The following is a 22,856-nucleotide window of genomic DNA, read 5'->3' as shown; positions in this document are numbered from 1 at the left end:
CGCGCATTTTTCTACTGACTAATTAATTTGCCGGGCTACACAATGTTTTTTTTTGTCTGGCAACCTTTAGCAATGTGCGGTCAGATATAATGATACTGCATAGAATGAGATTTGTGCGTTGTAATATTGCATTATTTGTTATAATATTGTTTGATCTTTCTTAATGAGAACAAAAAGTTAACGGTAACGCATAAGTATAGCAATAAATCTAAAAATATAGTAAATAATCACAGAGGGTTGTCCTCATCATTCTATGAAACGCAAGTTTACATATAATATTAAATTCAAACTTATTTTACTGTTTTATAACATACCCCATTTCGTGTCACAGTTGTTGTGACAGTTGATTGACAGTTCGACAGTTACAGTATTTACTGCATGTTAAGTTTTTACATTTCATATGATTTTATTATTTTTCATTACTGTTTCCAAAGAAAAGCAAGAGCACGATTCTTTGAATAGTTAGAATCTAATCTTAACTTGATTAGTTTAATGTACAATACATGGTTTTGAGTGTCTGCTGGTTGTTGTCACTTAATCGGCACAAAAAAACCAACAAAATTCATTGATTAAAGAAAAGGTTAACTTTAAAAGTTTAACATGATACAATCAGTTAAATACACTTCCTGTGTTATAAATTCCACGTTTCGGAACTCAATAAGACTGCGACACAAATTAAATAAAGCTAAAGACGAAAAACCACCTCCGAAAGTTGCCCAAGATGTCATGAACTACATTGAAAATACTCCTGAATATGCTGGTATTAAAAATCAGATACCGAAGTTTCTTTTAAGGAAATACAAGGCTCCTGAGAGTATGTACCTTATAAATGAAGGCACTGCTAAAGAAATCGTTCAGGCTGTAGAGAAAAACCTGATTATTCACTCTCCTATAGTTGAAGTCAATCCAGGATTGGGAATTTTGACTAAGGAATTACTACAGTGCCAAAAAAGTAATCTGTACATGTATGAAACTTCTAGTCATTTTTCTCAATATCTAAAAGTAAGCATTATTATTGTTGAATTTTTATACTAAAAAAATTTACATATATCTAAGGACCGGCCTTACGGGCAAAAGAATGGGGAAAATACAGCGCTGTCAAGCACACAAATTCAAGCCAATAGTGCTAATTCCATTTTTAGTGCCCATAAGGTCCATCCTTAGATATATGTCAATGACTAAAATCTTTAACACATCATACTTGAAACCTAAATATACGAACATTTACAGGAGTTAGAATCAAATTATCCTGAACGAGTGAAATTAAAAATAGCTGATTTTTTTGGGATGTGGAAGCTTGCGTTTCAAGATAAGATGGACCAAGGGAACAGAATTCAAGAGTTATTGGGTGATTTGGCAACTGATGATCCTGGTATGTTTTCCTTGTGCAATTTTATGCATTGTAACTGTGTTTCATACTTTTAGAATTCAATCTCACTTAACACTGCAAACTTGATAATATTTCAGGCTCTTTCATGAAACAGCCTGAAATATTATCAAGTCAAAACATTATATTCCATTCTAAAGTTTTATTTACGTAGATAACTGAAACATAACTGTCAACATGAATACATGGTACCCATGAGCATTGCGAGAGATTTTAACAGTATTTACCTGATCATGTTTAAAGACTTAAATGTCCTACAAACTTTTTTGGATTTTGCCTAATTTCAGAGTTAAAGCCACTTACAAAAAAAAACATCTTTTTATTGTTATGTAGTGCGAAACACTTTTTTGATTGCGATGTTGCCACTATGGGACCTAGTGGCAACATCGCAATCAAAAAGGTCTTTCGCACTGACGCAAAAAGTGACAACTCTTCTTCTTTCCATCCTGTTACCCCCTGCTAGGGTGTAGGGCTCGAATCATTTTCTTCCACTGACTCCGGTCCTGGGCAGCTTGGGTAACTTCCTCCCACCCCATCCCCAATACACCCAACTCTTGCTCCACGGAACGGCACCAAGTAAATTTAGGACTATGTTTCCTTTTTCCGGGCATCTTCCAGGTCAGGGCCCAGGGCATAGGTGGGTGTCAGGCTTCCTGAGGATATGCCCAATCCAATGCCATTTGCGCGTTTGGATCTCCTTATGTACGGGTGCTTGTCCGGTAATTCTCCATAAGTGACCGTTTGTGATCCAGTTTGGCCAAAAGATGCGTAGAATTTGCCTAAAGCATTTGTTCACAAACACTTGGAGTTTCATTGTTGAAAAAGTGACAAGTAACACTTTGCCAAAAGTAGGTAAAGGTTTAAATTCTTTTGAGTTTCAGTTTTACAAAGAGCGTTTACATTTTATGTACAAATACATACAAAAAATCGAAAAATATAAACAAAATTTTTTTTTTGAGAAATTGATTTAAACTCATATCTCATTTCCTTCTTTTAGCCTCAGAAATGCGTGGTTAAAATCTCTCAGGTTCCTCATGGGCACCTTGTATTGGTAATAAAGATTATTTTAAACGAATAAGTTAATCTTTGTATTTTTAATGTCTTAAGCATTTATAAGGCAGATGAATATATTTCCCACCTGATTTTGGACTTTATAGTACGGTCGCCAAGCCGCTCCGAGGCCAGATTTAATTGACTCAGCTCGGCCTTACCCACAACCGGTATCAATGTGTTCGGACAGTTCTCCTGATCACCGTACATGCGGTAGTAAAGCGGAAAAATGGTGGAGGGGATAGTAATGACGTCACAAAGATGGCGGCCGGACCTATTCTTTTTGGTGGTGTATCTCGAAAACCACTTAACCGATTTTAATCATCGAGGTGTCAAATAATAGCTTATATTATGGAGATTATTTCCTTTTCTACAAACATTTACGTGAAACCTATAGGAAAAAAAATAATCACAAAAAACAGTTTTTTTATAAAATTATTATTTTTTATTTTGTAAAAATCTCCGTAAATATTAGCATTTCGCAAATTTTGTTTAATATAAAACATATTGCTTCATTATCAAGGAATATAATGAGCCTTAAAACATACAGATCGAGTAATAAACAATGAAGCTACACTCATTTATTTGCGCATGGGTAACGATAACTGGCTTTTACCGGTCGAAACTGTGGTGACTGTTACGATACGTATTGAATGGAATTTATAGAGTATCGGTTTTAATTACTGAAATTATAATTAAAATTATAAAAACCAGACACAATAATGTTACCTTACTTCGACGTTTAGTCTCTTTTTTCGTCTTAATCATAGGTAGGTACATATTTCTTTTTACTTCAAAATTTTATACAGGGTGAACTTTTAACCACCAGTCATACTCTGCGCAGCGACTTTATAGGTCATACTTAACAACTTTTACTATGGGACCAATTCCGAAATCGCGAAAAAAATTTTGACTGTCCCATATAAAGGTGCGACCAACTTTACCAGACCAACACTTTTCCAAACTGAGCTACAGCTGTCCGATGAAGTTAAGTACTTAGGACTAACTCTCGACAATAAACTCAATTGGAACAACCACATCAACAAACGGATAGACAAGGCGGGAGTTGTCTTCTGGCAGTGCAGAAGGATGATTGGTAAGAGGTGGGGACTCAACCCGAAAATTACCCTCTGGCTCTATAAGACGATAATCCGCCCCTTACTCTGTTACGGTGCTCTGGTTTGGTGGCCAAGAACAAACCTAGGCAACGTACGAGACAAACTACAAAGACTTCAAAGGCTCGCATGCGCGGCCACCACTGGCTGCACGAGGTCTACCCCGACTGCAGCCATGGAGGTCATGCTAAACCTTCCACCGCTGCACCTACACATACAGCAAGAGGCCAGTCTCTCAGCGGTCAGGTTGCGAACCCTCAAGATATGGTCTAACATCACAGGAGCTCTTCACACAAAATGCCTGGAAAAGGTGTATGACGAATTTCCAGTGCTTAGGTCAGGCACGGACCGGATTCACAAACAAGCTATCTTCGATAAAAGGTACAAAATACAGTTATATGAGGACGACAATCATGAAGGACTCAATCCCCGGGAGCTGAGAATCTTCACTGATGGGTCCAAAACAGACAGCGGATCGGGCTCTGGAACCTTCTCAGAAGATCTGAACATGTCGATCACCACTCCGCTAGGAGCCCATAACTCGGTATTCCAAGCTGAGTGCATGGGCATCATAAACGCGGCGGCTGCCATCACTGCAAGGAAGGTAGTAGGATCCTCCATCCGCATACTCTCCGACAGTAGAGCAGTCTTAATGGCTCTAAATAGCCATATAGTTACATCCAAACTTATACACGAATGCCACGAACGACTAATGGAGGTATGTCATAATAACAAGATCACCCTACAATGGATCAAGGGACACAGTGGATCCCGAGGTAACGATGCTGCGGACGAGCTTGCCAGGCAAGGATCGAATGCGGGGGCGATTGGTCCGGAACCGATTCTTCCGATACCATTTAGCAAGGTACGCTCAATGCTGCTGGCACGTACAGGGAAACTACACACAGAACACTGGCTGAACCAGACTGGATGCAGACAGGCAAAAGAAGCCATGCCTGGCATCAACGGAAAACTCACAAGGGCGCTCCTGCAACTAGGGAAGGTCCGACTGAGTATGGTAACCAGTGTCATAACAGGTCATGGACTATTTAACAAACATCTTTTCACAACAGGTGTCACAGACAGTCCCCTGTGCCGAGGTTGCATGGAGACAGAAGAAACAGCCTCTCACGTGGTGCTGGAATGCAGCGGAGTGACTCCATACAGGGCTAAACATCTCGGATCTCCGAGAGACCTCCCCGAGGTCCTACTCAACATCAAAGGTTTGATAGGATTCCTCGAGGAGCTGGGCTGGCAGGACTAGCCCACCCCCAACATATCACGCAAAATAGGCGCAAGTCGTCGAGTTGCGGAAAAATCGCCCGAATACAATACAATACAATACAATACAAGGTGCGACCAGACCGCAGCTTAAAAAACGGTCACGATACGGAATCGCAGTGACGCGTCGTATGCGTACCGTTTTTGACGCATGCTCCCCACACCGCTGTTTAAAAAACGGTGACGGTACGGAATCGCAGTGACGTGCTTCACGCGAATCTTTTTTGTTCGCATAACAGTTGCGTCTTTTACGTCACCGGTACGGTGTCTGCCATAAGATCTCCGTGTAATATTTTTTGCGATTTTTACGCAGTTCAATTTACGGTGCGTCAGCTTATTTTAAGCAGCGGTGTGGCGAGCATGCGTCATGGACCCGGGTACGTCCTTAAACTACGTCCAAAAGAGAGGTATGGGCATTGTGAATGTCATTCAAAGCATTGTGAATGGCTTTCTTGGGTAAGAGTATACTGGGTATGGCTCCAAAAATTTTCAATAATATCCCAAATGATATAAAGTGCCTGCAACCTGACCAGTTTAAAATACGACTAAAATCATACTTAATAAACAAATGCTATTACTCAGTAAATGATTTTTTTGAAGATAACTGAAATAGTTATAACTTGTCCATTTTATATAGATACTAGTTTAACATGTAAGTACTTCATCATTATATAGATTTGTGAAATGTTGCTATTTTTTTCTATTATAAATATTTTTATTGCTGTAATATTACTGATAATCCTAATTTAGGTAATTGATTTGTAATAATTTTATTATTAACATATGTATGTGACTTTTTTAAATATTTGTATGCCAATAGGCAAAACACAGAGTTCTATTTATTACTTTATATATAAGACCTTAAATGTAACACCTGTGTTCCACAAATAAAATTTACTTTACTTTACTTTACATCTCGCTTTGTGTGGTAGGGCACAGCCAGTGGGTGTCATTCCAGATCCAAATTTTCTTGCGTGATTCGGCATTGGTCCCATAATAAAAGTTGTTCAGTATGACCTGTAAAGTCACTGCGCAGAGTATGGCTGGTGGTTAAAATTTCATCTTATACCTATATTCGACACAAGTAGTAAGTACTTACAGACCAACTATGATACACATTTTGCCTGTATAGTGATACATAGTGAATAAATTAATACCTGATTTAAAAAATAAAACAAAAATAACAAATAGCATGTTATTTAATTCAGTAATCACTAATCAGTCTTAAACAATGAACATCATACTTTTAGATTAGACAACAAAATGTATATTTATACTGTGTTTCGACTTGAAAGATTTTACTGCTTTAAAACATAAGACAAACCTACCAACCAAATGTATAAAAAAAAATGTTTTTTGTGATTATTATTTTCCTATAGGTTTCACGTAAATGTTTGTAAAAAGGAAATAATCTCCATAATATAAGCTATTAGTTGACACCTCGATGAATGCAATCGGTTAAGTGGTTTTCGAGATACACCGCCAAAAAGAATAGGTCCGGACGCCATCTTTGTGACGTCATTACTATCCCCTCCCACCATTTTTCCGCTTTACTACCGCATGTACGGTGATCAGGAGAAACGCCCGAACACATTGATACCGGTTGTGGGTAAGGCCGAGCTGAGTCAATTAAATCTGGCCTCGGAGCGGCTTGGGGACTATTAATAGTAAAAGTTGTTCAGTATGACCTATAAAGTCGCTGCGCAGAGTATGACTGGTGGTTAAAAGTTCACCCTGTATAAAATTTTTAAGTAAAAAGAAATATGTACCTACCTATGATTAAGACGAAAAAAGAGACTAAACGTCGAAGTAAGGTAACATTATTGTGTCTGGTTTTTATAATTGTCATTATAATTTCAGTAATTAAAACCGATACTCTATAAATTCCATTCAATACGTATCGTAACAGTCACCACAGTTTCGACCGGTAAAAGCCAGTTATCGTTACCCATGCGCAAATAAATGAGTGTAGCTTCATTGTTTATTACTCGATCTGTATGTTTTAAAGCTCATTATATTCCTTGATAATGAAGCAATATGTTTTATATTAAACAAAATTTGCGAAATGCTAATATTTACGGAGATTTTTACAAAATAAAAAATAATAATTTTATAAAAAAACTGTTTTTTGTGATTATTTTTTTTCCTATATGTTTCACGTAAATGTTTGTAGAAAAGGAAATAATCTCCATAATATAAGCTATTATTTGACACCTCGATGATTAAAATCGGTTAAGTGGTTTTCGAGATACACCGCCAAAAAGAATAGGTCCGGCCGCCATCTTTGTGACGTCATTACTATCCCCTCCACCATTTTTCCGCTTTACTACCGCATGTACGGTGATCAGGAGAACTGTCCGAACACATTGATACCGGTTGTGGGTAAGGCCGAGCAGAGTCAATTAAATCGTGTTTCTAGAGGGCTTTTGAGATTTGGCGACCGTACTATTATGTCAAAGTGATAGAGTTCAATTTTGCATAATTCCTGAAAACTTTATCCTTATAAATGGTGAAGTACTTGTTTTTGCGCAAGTGTTTTAAGTTTGGCAAACAAAGCTAGATAAATGTGTTAAAATTTGACAATGGCTTAGGTTTCGATATTACATCATTTATCTTCCAGATAGAGTGGTTACAATAGTGGGATCAATGCCTAGCCTGTCTTTTGTCAAACATCTAATAAACACCATAGTGTTCCACAACACTACTAGCCATCTAGGCAGACCGGACCTTTTCATCACTATGCCTGGACATCACTATGAAGTAAGTTAGTAGTAAAATTTAATACAAAAATATTTTCAGCCTGAAATTAAGCTAGATAGTTGATTGACATACATAATCAGGCATACATAGGTCTGTAACATCCCAGATCCAAAACAAATGAACTGATATTGATTTATTATCCAAGTCTTTGATTACCTACTGCAATAGTTACTCATTAAATGAAATTATTTTAACCGATTATATAGCCTATATGAATACGTACATCCCAACTTTTCAAATCCTTTCCAAGCATTAAAACATTAATGGTCAATGGGAGACTGGGGAAAAATATATTCACCTTGGTCAAAATTACAATGTCTAAAACTACCTACCTACGTATAAAAATAATTAAATTAAATGATAATCCATTAAGAGTGTTCTTAACTATGACTGTAGACCTATTCAGCAGTTATGTAAAATATATTAGCTTGCTTGTTGGATGGAAATTGTATAATTTACGTAATAATTATTTTTTCCAGTTCCTAACGGACAATGAGATACAAAATAGAAAGCATATGGCAGTACCAACTCTGTTTCAGCTTCTATTTGATTTCAAAATACTTGCAAATGTACCAAAAGTGCATTTCCTACCATGGACACATCCGACAACCAACAAGAGGGTTACGCTGGTAACTTTTTTAAATCTAAATTTTATAAGTATATCTTCTACTCTTATATAATTTTATAACTTAAAATGAAAAACTATTAATTTATCATTAGGTACTGTGTACTAATCAGTCTGTCAACAATTAAGCTGTGCTTTAGCGTGATGGTCAGCTGCCGTTTCGTGGATGGGTTGAGCAGTGCTAGCAACCTAGAATTTTTCAAATAGTAATTAATTATATCTTAAAGAAAAAGTTAGCTGACTAATAATATGTCGGTTGGTCACATAAACAAAAAAATAAGGTGCCCACAATTTTTGTTGCCACAATGTTGCACATTGTAAGCTAATGCTATTCAAGCACAGGCTCTCAATAACGGGTTCTTTTTAGTGATGTACCGACTATTGATTTGGCAATCAGATGGCCGATTAGACGGCCGACTAGTCGGCTAGTCGGCACAGATCAGTTTTGTTTAAGTTTACATGCATTTGCAAAAATAATCTCAATCTCTTTGACTTTGAGCAATATAGACTTTTCTTGAGGAATCCGTGCCGTGATTTGTGAGGTCAACATTTTAAACCATCTAAAATAATACCACATTTAGATGAAAAAGAAGTGCCTACTGTATATTACGATTGTAATTGTAGCCAACTATGAAATGTTATCCGGACCACGGCGATATAATACCTGATTTTCATATGACTAGTGGCTCTGTGAACTTCGCGTACACTATGACACCGCCATTAAAAAAAATCTTAAAACTGAATAAACAAAAAAATCTAAGTACAAAATCTAACGGTCGAAATTTCTCACAAAATTTCACGAAATTCGGTTGAGAAATGCGGCCTATAGAGGATAATACCAGACAACCGGACATATAGAAGAGCCGTCCTACGGTCAATAATTTGAACTAAAGTTTTCATAGGTAGGTCACTTGGCTCGTTGAAAAACTTGAGCAATAGGTAATTTTAAACATTTCTGCTAATTAAACTATAATTAGGTATGATATTGTTGGTAAACCCAAATGAATGTCCATCTGTTCCAGTTTTGATTATGACACTACTAATGAATGGCCCCGTAATATGAACAAATTGTTAAATGTATACTAAATATTGATTGATATTTCTTATAATTTCACATTTTCCGTAACTCCCATTTTTGTCGTCTAATCGCCGACTACAAATGTGGCCAGATAGTTGGCTTTCCCGACTAGTCGGTAGGTACATCCCTAGTTCTTTTCTCTTATATTTTCCTTGACCTAACATTTTTAAAGGTCAGCAAATCTATTTTCTTAGCACCTGACTGTACCTATATTTTACAGATGGATGAACATCGCTTATACTTGGTGAATATCTCCCAAAAACGAGAGCTGCCAGTTCCACCTGAGTATTTGCCTCTGCTATGGTATTTTTTCAAGCCTCACATGTTTTCCAAGTCTACAAGGGTGATTCCAATGTTAGAGTAAGTATGTTTATTTCGGTATACAATTTAAATTATACAGCTCGATAAAAAGTGCAGAGATCCACTCCACTACAGCGAACGCTAAATTGCCATGGAGGTGAAGATAGTAAATTAAGTCAGTCTGTGCGCCCAAGTGCTTCGCGTTGCGGGCGGTGTAGTGGGATTCCGCTTTATTGCGTATTTTTATTCATCAGCTTTCTGATCTTGCGATCCGACGGTTCCACTACTGCAATACGCAGTCATCAAAGCAGCTCGATATATGGTGCAATAATATTATATTTGAGCATTCCATGAAATTGTCCACCGTTGTCCCGTACAAATGCGAATTTTCTGAAGATTTGCAGGTACAATAACAGGTTTCATTTTCTGCGACTAACGGTCAAAAATATGCACAGAAAAATAATCGCCTGCTTTAAACGCCAAAAAAATTCGCAATATAGGAAATAAAATGCGTCCGTACAGGACAGCCCGTGGAATGCTCCTAATTACTAGCGAAGTTACGTAGGTACCATTTCATCCCAATCGGAAACTGTGAAGTGTTCCAGTCAGACAGAGACAGATAAAAGTAAATGTAGAACGCGTTTGCAGACAATGGATACCTGGTTGCGGCGTGTGGCTGATCACGGGGCAGGAGCCGCCCGACAGCGACCGGCGGCTGGCGCCGGGCGCCGCCGACGCGCCGCTGCCGCACATGACCATATTCACCGAGTTCGGAGACCTCAATCTGAAGCAGAAAGTAACTGTCTTTAAAAAGTACGTTTACTTCTGAAACTCTAGTTTGTCTTTGTCATGTGTGGCTGCATATTCCTTTTTATGCTGTTTATGTAATCTCCTATTTTACAACTGAATATGTAAATAAGGTTGTCTACAAATCTGGTCCACCACATGCAATCGCACCTCGGTGACAATCATTTCATTATTTACGTAAATTCCAAGTTTAAACTGATTTTCCAATGCCACACGTGTGATATTGATATCACGTCCGCAATTACTAACAAAATGTAAAACCCCAAGGTCGTTTTTTACTTATTACTTATTTATTGTAAAAAGAAAAGGTTGTTATACACAGAGGCAAAAATGATATATATATATAATGTCGCGTTTAGGTAGTTATATGGTTCATTACAGTCCTTTGCGTTGCGCTGTCGGATAAAAATATTCAGTTATGTGTATTTATTAATGCTTTCAGAAAGTTTATTTAGATCCAGCCTTCAAAGGCTCTGTTTGTACTTCAAAAACTGATGAGAAAGTTGCATTTTATCCACACGTGTGACAAAGTAATCTAATGCAAATTTTGAGTTCTTTGATTATGTTGGCTGATAGAATTGATTTTTACGTGATGATTTTGAACAATAAATATTTATTAATGTTCAAGTAAATATGTTTCGTTATGTTTACAGTGAGTATTATCCACGGGTTGGTGTGGAAAAAAAATGTGTTTCACTCGGGAGTTAAGTTTGTTTGACCCTCGTACCTTGAAACCACCATAAAGCTCAAGATTCCACTGTTCTAACCACTCACTACTCTCGTAGTTCAATTTTGCATATTTCGCTTGCTCGGGTATTATCACGATACATATAAGCACGAGGGGTTAAACAAATAACTGTTTATTGTTTCAGATTAATATCATGGCCGGAATTCAAACAATGCCCATTCCGGGTATCCATGGAGAATAATCTACCAAAGTTCGTGACCGCAGTTGAAGACGACGAGAAAACCAGTATAGGCACGCCCATAGACGATATTGAAAGTTCAGATACCGAAAACGAGACCTGATTGAATTTAAGCTTGTTGCACCGAACATGCCCGTTATCTTAATATGGTATATTCCAGGGATCGTTCAATTCTTTAGAAAAAGAGCCAAACACAGCAAAAATCACTAACCCCCTTATTCATAAACGTGTACTAAAGTTACGATGCCGCTGATCATCGTTTGTCCCTTTCCATCATACCAATACGTCGGAAAGGGATAATATGTAACTCAAAGAGTCACAAGTGTTGTTTTCAGTGGTCCAAGAACTTTCTTAGTGTTATTTTTCTGTGTGGCTTAAAGAGCCCCAATTTGTACCTTCAAACGAGCCGCGGTTTGCCGACCCCTGGTCTATTCGAACAAAAATGACGCTCACCACGAGGAATGCCTGTTCCTATCTTTATCACCCGCGCGTAATTATATTGCCCGCCCCTGATGCCGCCTGTCAATGACACTGCGCGAGCGGAACAGCAATATAACTATTCGCGTACGATAGAGATAGAAACAGGCGGGTCAATGGACGATATCCCTCGTGGTACGCGTCTTCGACAATTTTCAGTCATGTCAGACCTCATTTTGGCCTATTCGCCATCAGAGTAGTTGATTGTAGTTAGTAAAGATGTTAAGTATAGTTTGACAGCTGAGCTAGATGGTGCTGTATGGTTATCGCATAATGTACGAAGCCGTAACGCCATATCTGTCAAACTCGAAGCACTAAGTCTAATACGAGGGCATTTCCAAAAGTTGTTAGTTGCTCCGGCTCTACTCATGCGATTAAAATTTTATTTATACTATTGTGAGGGAGTTTTCAGCACTTATTAAAGTGGTGTAAATACATTTTTAGAAAACGCTTATTTTTGTTTTTATTTTATTTTTACTTCGACGCGTCGAAGCCTAACCATCAGTCATGAAAATCAGTAATTGAGACTCCATATGTGCGTGCTGTCGTTTTATAGACAGTTTTTGTAAAAAAAAACAAGTTTTTTTTTAGGTGCTTCTAATGGCGAATCTCGGCCGTTCTTTTACGTAAATCGTTTTGATTGAGTAAATATTATTATGATTTAATAGGTGTCAACAATGAGTCCTTTCATTAAAAGTAAAAATTCTGATATTTAAAAAAATATATATATGCATATAAGATTATTTATTGAATGTAGAAACATTGTAAATAGCAGAAGGAAGATAATAATTAGTCCCGCGTAAATTTAAGTTCGATTTTCAAAGATTTCAATACGAAATTCATTTAATTGTGCCCAAAATTGCTGTTCTTTCTTAGCAATTCAAGTCGAGTCATGGGAGTTTTCTATGTATTTAAGTATTTATAAATATTGATATATATCGTTGTCTAGGTACCCTCAACACAAGCCTTATTGAGCTTACTGTGGGACTTAGTCAATCTGTGTAATAATGTCCTATAATATTTATTTATTTATAATTCGTAACTCCATACAAAACAGCTTTCACTTAGAAATATATATTAAAAAAACTATTTGCATTCATTAAAAAAATATTGATGGCCATAATAGCATTGAAATATCCCTCACAATAGTATAAATAATTTTTTTATCGCATGAGTAGAGCCGGAGCAACTAACAACTTTTGGATCAGGGGGCCTACCGCGTAAACCGAAATTCGCAAATTGCGGGGATCTTTCTCTTTTACTCTTAGTAAGACGTCATTAGAGTGACAGAGAAAAATGTTCGCAATTGACGAATTTCGATTTTCCCGGCAGCCGCCCAACTCTCGTACTTGGGTTATACGCATCGTATACAATCAATTAATCTTTGGTTGCCAGGTTGCCTCTTCAGGTCGCCACGTTAGACTACCGAGGGCCTACTGCGACCCACGTTCGACTTGTTGCCTCCCTGTCACACTTATGTACAAATTTACAAGTGCGACAGAGAGGCAACAGGTCGAACGTGGTTCGCGGTAGGTCCTTTGGACTATTGTAATTGTAACTTGCAGATTTATAAAATGGAGCCTAAACGTCACCCTCATAGTCTAGGCAATAGAGTTCTTTGACTTAGGTCTTTATTTTAACTTTGTTTACTGTTTGTTGGTCACTCGGTCGACGCGAAATATTAAAGAATTTGTGAAGAATTAGTAAATAAAAATATATACTTATACTCAATAAGTGCTACTTTATGTTTATAAAAAGTCTGAATTGAATACTATTTTATTTATTTTTGAATAAATAAAACACTAAAAAAGATATAAGGTTTATCTCTTCTATTAACAATACATATTTACATTTTAACAATATTAGATCATTATACATAGTAACAAAACTAAACATTGCTATCTGGTGTTAGTTTCTCATTATATACATAAAAACATGCACTCCATAGAAAAATAAGTGCAATGAAAATACAACTATACAAATAGCAAACAACCTTAGGAATATGGAGTATAATTCAATGCTCTGCCGCCAGAGGTTAGCACTAACACAAACCTGAAACCATAGAGTAACTTATATGTATATACTATGCCTTAAACAGTTTTTTGACACGTTTTCACAGATTATTTGTTACATATAGTTATATGATATACATATAACATTGATGCATCAAGGCGGTTTGTTTACAGTTTGTGCTAGTGGCGCCCGCTACGCAGAGTTTTGCGGAATATTTCCTATTAGCCATGAATTAACTTTCTCAGTGGTATGTAGGCCGCCGGCAGCCATTTATAGCCTATCGCTACTCCTTACCGCTCGCGTCGAATTATGGTTCATTTTTGTATGGAGTAGCTGTTACGTAACATGTTTGTAGGCATTTTTGGAAGATTAGCATGGATTTATTTAAGATTTACTTAATAAAAATACGGTAAAAACATATTCCTTCAATTCTTTTTCACACTAAGCCCAACCGAAAGAAACTTGAATGAATTGTCATGGGGATGATCATTCGACGCGAGAGATAACTATAATTGGTGGAGAGAGTGTAGGCAGGCAGAGAACAGAGCATTCATAAATACACGATCAAAATAGTTGTTTTACGTCACAGTAAGCAAGGTAGGTGTAGGTACTTAAGCAGACATACCTAACCCTATTTTTTTCTAAATTTACGTTGAATGGACGCAGAAACTGCTACTTTGCAGATTAGGTATTGGTTTTCTTGCAGTTTATTATAATGGATATCTTCTCTCGAATAATGTACAGCAATAAACGGTAGTCATATTCCCGAGTACTTAGACATCCTTTTGATATTAGGTATGTACCTAATTATGTCATAAACAGTCGCACACTGACACTGATAAATTGCTAAACGCAATTGATATTGGCCTTAAATTCGTATGAAAACATCAGATTTTGACAAGAAGTCATGAATGTCATGATACATTCATGAGTTATCTGAACAATTCTGTACCTCTAGTGTAAATAAATTCGATTTCGAAACGAGACGTACGCGTTTGCGTTTAGTCTCATTTTGTATTGGATTTAGAAAGAGCGCGCCAAGCGGGACGTTTTGGAAACTCAAAATCCTATACAAAATGAGACTTAACGCAAACGCGTTCGTCACGTTATGATGTCGATCAAATTTACACTAGGGGTACAGAACGAACTAATATACAGGGAGAACGTCTAAAAGTCAAACATAAGGTAGGTAAGTATATCGAGCACTGGTAGACAATTTCAAGATTTTATTGAATCCTCATTCTTGTTCATAGGTTTTTATATCTTTTAGTCATTATCAATAATATCAATCATCGTGATGAATAGAATGATTTCTTGAATTGCCTGACGATGAACTAACGTAACTGTTGCAAAATACTACATTAAAATCTGTAAAAAGGCAATAGAAAGGGACACACACAGAGGGTAGATTGTAACTTCGCTCTGATCGCTAAACCAAGTCCAAAACATGTCTCTGTAGTGCTTTGACCAACAATGTCACCTATTTATAACTTTGGGCCCAAGATTTCATGCCTGTCCAATTTCTAAGATCGAGTTCGCCATACATTTACTATGGTGTATGTACTTGTATCTTAGAAAAACGGACTAGGTATAGATCATTTCACCAACTTGTTTTCGCAGATAAGTTGATAAATATTAACTTGGCATAAATCGAATACTGTTAAGGAGATCATATAAAAATTCAAGTACCTACAGAAAGCTGGAAACTCAAAGACACCCTAAGGTTAAGGGCAAGTAAGGCGTCCTGGGGTCCGGGGCACGCCATATTCCTTCGCCATTCTTTCATCTAGCGTTCAAAGGGTTAAACGTATTCGGCGTCGACAAAAATGCGATAATACTGTCCCCTGCTGCAACTAAACGGGCGCTAACGCGGTAAGGAGGGAATGTCATTTTAGACCTGACAGTAGTACAGTTGCAATCTCAATTTTGCATGTCAGAAGTTCTTTCTTTGACCATTCATGTCATAAAGTATAACTTATACATTACTTAGGTCAAAGGCTTTTATTAGGTACCTACATATTTGATTGTAGGGTAATACAGAGTAATTTTTTAGCGTGTAAAATTGAAACATTGAATGAACATAGGTACTCAAACTCATTAGACATTAAATTGGCATTCAACAACTCAAATTTGGATTTACTTATTACTAAGGAAACTATTTGTTGGATGCGTTTGTTGTGTTGTGATGCTTTACGAACGAACAACTACCAATTTACAATATTATCAATAAGTGCCACTAATGTATTTTAATTATTGCTGCGCACAATGAAATTAAACAAGAATCAATAAATATAATCTACTTAATTAATACAATAGGCTAAAATTCACAAATCACGTATGTACATATTAATATAATCACAATTTTATTAATTTGCGATAAACATTATTTCATATCGCTTCCAAATTGGACGGGAACATATGACTATAAAATAAATAAAGTATATCAAGTTATATAACACATCATTAATCAACTTCTAAATAAGTGACGCTTGCAGGATAACGTAAGCCAAACTAACTATTTATTTGGCCATGTCAGTATAATAATGGATTGAAACTGTGTTAGCTCCAGTTATCTGTACAAGTATGTGCTTTTTCGAGCGCTTTTCTCACAAGTGTATTGGACCACCGTAATGACGAACGACGTAAGTATTACTACTTACGCGCCAACCGGTTTAAATTCCCGTTTTCTTCGGAGCAACACACGATTAAGTTTAGGTGTATAACTTTTCGCAAGCCCGCATATTTATTTCAATCTGTTACACGGGTCCAAAAAGCCCGACATAAAATAAAAAGGGTCAAACGTCGCCACGATATTTGACCTAAACAGGCAATGAAGCAGAACCCTCCTTTGCGCTTGATTGGTCACGTCCTTGCCTACTTTGTTTGCGCTTGCTTTTATTAAACAACTGTTTAAATTAAATAACAATATAAAGAGCTAAATAAAAAAATACTCACAAGAATAGCGCCCTTTCTTCAACCAGGCGCTGGGTAAAAGGAATATCATACTGTATGAATCACCACCACCCTATTTACAAATATTTAAGTACAGTTAAGTAAGTAGCGATAATTGATTCTGTGTCGTTATAAGTTTTGAAAGTGTCTGTCGTTATAAGAACTATGGTTGCTCGATTTAGGTGTTATGTAATGCGTCATTGGTATCTCCAGTGCTTGGTTATTCTGTTTGGTTGGTTTCGTAGATTTCTGAATACTTAAGTTCGTGTGAACGTTTAAACTTATCGTGTTTAATCCGTTCTGGGGCTTTACCGAAGGGCTCGACACAAAATCGGTCCATTCGTCGTCATCGACGAACGTAGTGGTTTTCTTTGGTAATGACTGATGCGATTTAGGTTTGCTGGATACGAATTCGCCCCAAATGTCATCTTCGGGTGGCTGGTTTTGTACTGGTGCCTTTTGACTGTGCACGGGCGAGGCGCCTTTGCTGTTGCCACTGACGCTCAAGTCAGTTTTCAGCGAATTCAGAGTTTCTACTGGATTAAATCTTGATAGATCTTGTAAGTTAATTCCAGGATTCGGCCAGTTGATTTGCGAGAAACTCTCTAAAGATAGAGGTTGCAAAATTTGTGCAGAGTTCTGTGGAGTCTGTGACGAACTCATTGTCGGTTGCAACACCGCGCTCAGAGGCGGCGCGAGGGAAGGCGCCGGGGTTTTTGCAACTGTTTCTTTCACTTTCGGCACACTTATTGCTACATTATTCTGATGCATAAAAGGTTCGCTATAATTTAAAATATCGTTTGATTTGTTAAATGATATGGGATCAGACTTAGTTTCAATTTTTTGAAATACAAAATCGAATTCTGGCTCTTGACTTGATACGACCTGTGTCTTATTTTGACTGAAGTCCGCTGATGCAAAATTACTAAAGTTCCTAACAGGTGATGCCAGAGTTGGCACATTGGGTGGAAGAGCCGACTGGAATGTATCAAAATCATCTTCAAACGAATCGTTAATCTTACTAGGTGGCTCAATACTTTTAATACTATTATCGTTCACGACACTAGTGTTGTCTATTTGAGGAGTGTTCTCGGAGTATATACTGGGAGTTTTAGTTTCTTGGACATCATTATTCCAAGTGGTGGTAGAAGCAAATTCGGTAAAATCATCAAAAGTTTCTTTCACTTCTCCAGGTGAAGGCCAGTTTAATGTAGGTATGATGGGTTCTATTTTGATAGGTTGCAGTAAGCCAATGGAATATGGACTTGGTTGGAGCTGGTTCGGATTCGATGGCGGTTCATCACCGTCCATGGATAGTCCAGCAGCTGGTTTCACTTCTAAAGCATCAACTTGGAAAGAACCTTTGAAATCTTGGAAATCGGAGTAATCTGCGTCGTCTAAAACTTTAGCATCAGCTGGATCTTCAGATTTCTCCTCGGTGGGGTTTTTATCAGTCTCCATAGGCGATTGCGACAAAAATGAGGGTCCGCTGTAGTGAATTGTTTTTGATCGAGGTGTCTCAGAGTCAGTGGGTGTGAAGATGTGAGTATCGGGCAGGTTTATCTGACGTATTGGTTGAACATCAAGAGTGCTGGAGTATATTTTGTCGGATTTCGTTGTTAGATCCGTGTCGAATACGTCTAAGTCTGTAGGCCTCTTTGGTGCAGCGACATTAGTCTCCTTGTTGCAAGCTGAAAAATATAATAAAATAAATTAGAAAGACGCCTATACGGTCGGCCACAAGATACAATAGTCTACTAAGAATAAGCTTCATGCTCGGCGTAATCCGCTTATACTGACAATGAACAGCATAAGAATGTCAAAGTTCAAACTTGCTTGACGTCACAAATACCGATTCTTATGATGAAACCACACTCAGGAGTTCTAATAAATTAAGTTACTTATTGTATCATTTGTATTCAACCATAATAATAATATAATCCAAGATATTTTATTTGTAATCCACCCACCCAGGAAGGCTGGTAGGAATTCCGTTAAGGAGGATTCAAGTAATTCCAAATCACCTCTGAATGTTGGGTGATGCTGGAAGTCGCTCAACAACTCCACGAAATACTCTTGTGATTAGAGCCTGAACTAGTGGATTGCGTTGATACACAAGCATACCAGTTTTTTACCTTATAAGCCTAGAACGGCATTCAAATCAAGCACGACTTGTTTAGCCTTTCCTAGCTATAGTTAACGTTGTGTGTAACTTACCGTGCGATAGCAACTCTGATATCTTGAGGGTGGAATGGTTGTGGGCCATTTGGTCTAGGGTGGCCATTAGGTGTTCTAAATCTAGGAGTAGGGCTTCGGCATAGGTGACTAGGATAAAGGGCAAGCAGAGTACCAGGTGATTGTTAATCCATGTGCAAGACATGCAAAAGAATTTACAGTGATTTAAATAAGCTTATTGTATTAGCAGCTATATGATTTGCTCCTTTGTAAGTATTCAAGAGTTTTTAGATATCATTGTGTGTTTTTGTGCAATATTTATAATTGTAGCATATATAGAGCTTACACTTCAAGGTGAAAATATGTGTGTTGTTAAAACTTTAATTTCATACCTTTTTAAAAGGTTTTTTTTTATATCAAATTTTTAGAGTATATTTTTAGAGTATATAATTTGATTTGATTTGATTTGATTTAATTTAATTTAATTTAATTTAATCTAATTTAAGTTATTTAATTAATTATTTTAATGTAGATTTTATTTATATTAAGTAAATTATTAGATTATAAATTATTCATTATATTTAAGCAAAACTATGGATAATTATGTCCGAAATAAACGATTTCATTTCATTTTCATTTCATTATCTACTATACTCTATATCTTTAGTTATTTGAATAAAAGTAACAAACAATTTGTACACTTTCGGGTAGTTGTAACATTTATTGGTTAACCAACCAAATACAAAACCGCCTGGATCTGTCACTGAACGACCTAACCTATATTATTTGATCATGTAATTTTTAATCTACCCTCAACTGGCTTAACGAGCCATTTGTAAGTAGATTTTGTTTACTTTTATTGAAATACCTAAAGATACAGAGTATAGTACTACAACGTTTTTTATTTAGTAAAATAAAATAAAGGCAATGCAACAAGATTTTAAAAATCTATAATTAACTTTCATAGAGCTTAACTTATCTGACATATCTGTCTAACAGCTAATATTTTTAGTATTCATTTAAACTTAACAGCAAAATTGGTAATGGTTAAAAAATATTAAGGGACATTATTACACAAATTTACTAACCCCCTTATTCATAAACATCTACTAAAGTTGACAAGCCGCTTAATCTAATAATTGTTTGTCCCTTTCCGTATTGGTATGATGGAAAGGGACAAACGATTATTAGCGGCTTGTTAACTTTAGTAGACGTTTATGAATAAAGGGGTAAGTCCTTAATCAACTAAGATTTTGTAACAACAATCATATTTGTCCCTTGAAGTTTCCATTGTTTCTGCCTTTCTTGATTCACACATTCTCTATATAATCATTGTCAAACTAGTGAGTTAATTTACATTGTTATTGCAAGTGGTCATGTGAAGCTGTGTATAGTATGTACTCACATTCTTGGCCATCAGACGTGAAAGGGTCTGACCAGGTCCCCGGGGGCTTGACATGCTTCTCAGTCACTTCTGAGGTGGTCTGGCCTGACAGTGTAGCTTGCTTCTGGGGTTGTAGTGGGGCAGCACTCAAGTTAGCCGCATATTTAGGCATGTTGTAGCTCCACTTTGGACCAAATAACTGGAATGTATACAAGTTCTTTTTTAAACTAATGAAATAATATAATAAATTGCTAGAAATTTGTACTACAACTAAATATTGCAAAGCCGAGGGATTAAAAATCGCCTTAGAAATATATTCATGTTTAAAATGTGTGATAAATAAGATAAATTAAAGAATACTCACAATATTTCTTGAATCTATACATAAAGCCTTCAAAAGAGTTTTCTGTCCTATTGAACTATTCCAGTTGATTATATATGGCTGCCGCACATCAGTCTCCAGCAGGTGGCCCCAAGTTTCACACAGCATCCCTTCAAGTTTACCATCAAACTCTGTCTCAGGCTCCGGTATTTCCTCTTCAAATATAGAATTCAATATCTTATTTATGTTCTCAAGTAACTGACTTTCACTTTCTGTTGATTGGAAATCTAATACCCTTGCCAGTGGATCCTGTATGTCATTCTCGTGGTCCTTAGTTTCCTGTACAGATGATTTAAAATCATCAAAGTCTCCAAAGTCATCATCATCTTCTACAATATTTTGCTCTAATGATTGTCCATCGGGAGCACTTCTTGCGGCTTCTGATTTAAACTCATCAAAGATTGGGGGTTCCGTTTCTTCTGCATCTTCAAAATGAGCTTCAAATGCCCCAAAATCGGAACTTTGGGGCATTTGACTATGGTCCATTGAATCAGTTTGATTGTTTTCCCATGGATTTTCACAAGCATCTACAATAGATGTGATTGTTGATGGTCTGATATTAGATGCAGAATGGAAGTCATTGAAATCTCCAAATTCATCATCAGTTTCATTGTTCACTTCTGCTAATACTTCTTGAAATGTTTCAGGAACCTGTACAGTTTCCACCTGATCATTCATATTTAAGGTAGGACCAGTTTCTGTTTCATTTTTAACATCTATAGAATCAGTGACATTTTCATTGTCCATTTTCAGGTCATCTATTGAATTGCGAGGATCATCAATATCATCTAAGCTTGGAGGGGTACTTGTTATCTCATCTAAAGGTAAAGTCTCATGGAGATCACTAGTAATAATACTGGTTACATCTGGAATGTGGGGTGATTTGTTTTTATCAGAGCTTGTACTCTTGTCAATATCTACATTACTATCATACAGTTCATTTTTGACAACTGAATTCAAAGATTCTTCTTCAACTGTTAAATTTAAGTCTTCTATATTTAGTTCTTCCTCATTGTTTATCTTTTTGTTGGTCTGTGTGTCTTCATAACAATTGTCTTCTGTTTTTAGGTCTGAATCTTGGTTCTCACTGTTCATACTATCAATTTCAGTGTCATTATGTAATTTTACCTCAATTTCCTGTTTCTGATCATCATTTAATTTGTTTTCAATGTTAGTATTTGTCCAGTTCAATGTCTCATTGTGACAAGCATTTTTAAGTGTTTCACTGCTGTCTCCATTATTTGCATTGTTTTTATGTATAGGTTCACTCAATGGTTTATTTACTGATATGGCAGATTGGAAATGATTATAAGTAGAAAAACTACCATAGTCATAGTCATCCTCTTGAGACACTGAAAATAAAAACATACTCCAATTAATTAAAGTATGAGTGACTTACATAAACAAGAAACAGAATTATGCACAGGTATGCTAGATAATCATATTTTTATGATTTCTGCCAGAATATGAGGAAATAAGACACGTAACAATGAACTCGACCTGTCTGTACGATGTACTTAAGTAGGTGGAGTTTTATTATATTGGGTATTGTTTAAGCGTGGTATTTTTAGATAACTGGAAAGAACTTACGATTATATTGTAAATCAAACTCCTCGGGGTCTTTGTCATCTTCACACTGGTCAGGTGGAGGAGGAGTACTGCAAACAAGTGGAGGAATCGACATGGTCTTGTATTTTAACGTCGCTGTGTCACTGTACCAACGGATCCTTCATGCAACCGAGTTCAATTTTAGTAAATACATTAATCATTTGATAATCACTACATAGCACTAGAAACAATTAACCACATTTAGTAGTAACGAGGCCAGCTGTTGTTAATTGACAAAATTTCGCTACGACGATTCACGATTGTATTGAACTGACAGAATTACTGTCAAATCAAATGAAACACCTTTACCTGCGTTCAGAAAAGCTTTTATAGTTTTTTTAAAACTGGATTAAACATTCCCTTAAATTTGTACGATACAGAAACATTTTGAAGCGACAATTGCATTTATATATCAATTATTAAAATAAAAAATGTATAAAAGCGATAATAAAATTACCCCTGTCCTTATCACAATTTTTTCCGAACGAAATACTAGTTTTGAAATAAAAAAAACTACATCACTACGTAGTCACGAT

General features: G+C 36.5%; 2 protein-coding genes across 3 annotated transcripts; one reads left to right on the top strand and one right to left on the bottom strand.

Annotated features, from left to right (window-relative positions):
- Positions 1–205: 205 nt before the first annotated feature.
- LOC133528334 (dimethyladenosine transferase 2, mitochondrial-like) lies at positions 206–13,540 on the top strand. The gene is made up of 7 exons (XM_061865689.1): positions 206–1,002; positions 1,231–1,372; positions 7,454–7,593; positions 8,073–8,222; positions 9,517–9,656; positions 10,245–10,409; positions 11,276–13,540. The coding sequence occupies exons 1-7, from the start codon at positions 601–603 to the stop codon at positions 11,430–11,432; spliced, it is 1,296 nt and encodes a 431-aa protein (XP_061721673.1). The 5' UTR covers positions 206–600; the 3' UTR covers positions 11,433–13,540.
- A 2,559-nt stretch (positions 13,541–16,099) lies between these two features.
- Positions 16,100–22,800, bottom strand: LOC133528332 (uncharacterized). Of its 2 annotated transcripts, XM_061865684.1 has the most exons (5): positions 22,303–22,800; positions 20,695–22,064; positions 20,352–20,529; positions 18,989–19,096; positions 16,100–18,462 (listed from the first exon to the last, which is right to left on the bottom strand). In XM_061865684.1, exons 1-5 carry the CDS (start codon positions 22,394–22,396, stop codon positions 16,901–16,903), a joined length of 3,312 nt encoding a protein of 1,103 aa, XP_061721668.1. In that variant the 5' UTR covers positions 22,397–22,800; the 3' UTR covers positions 16,100–16,900. The 2 variants fall into 2 exon arrangements, with proteins under 2 accessions (XP_061721668.1, XP_061721669.1); XM_061865685.1 differs by lacking the exon at positions 18,989–19,096 and having other exon boundaries at positions 22,303–22,788.
- Positions 22,801–22,856: the final 56 nt, after the last annotated feature.

The sequence above is a fragment of the Cydia pomonella genome, chromosome 19 (genome assembly GCF_033807575.1).
Source record: "Cydia pomonella isolate Wapato2018A chromosome 19, ilCydPomo1, whole genome shotgun sequence".
NCBI classification, from domain to species: domain Eukaryota; kingdom Metazoa; phylum Arthropoda; class Insecta; order Lepidoptera; family Tortricidae; genus Cydia; species Cydia pomonella.
This window is presented reverse-complemented; position numbering and strand designations above follow the sequence as displayed.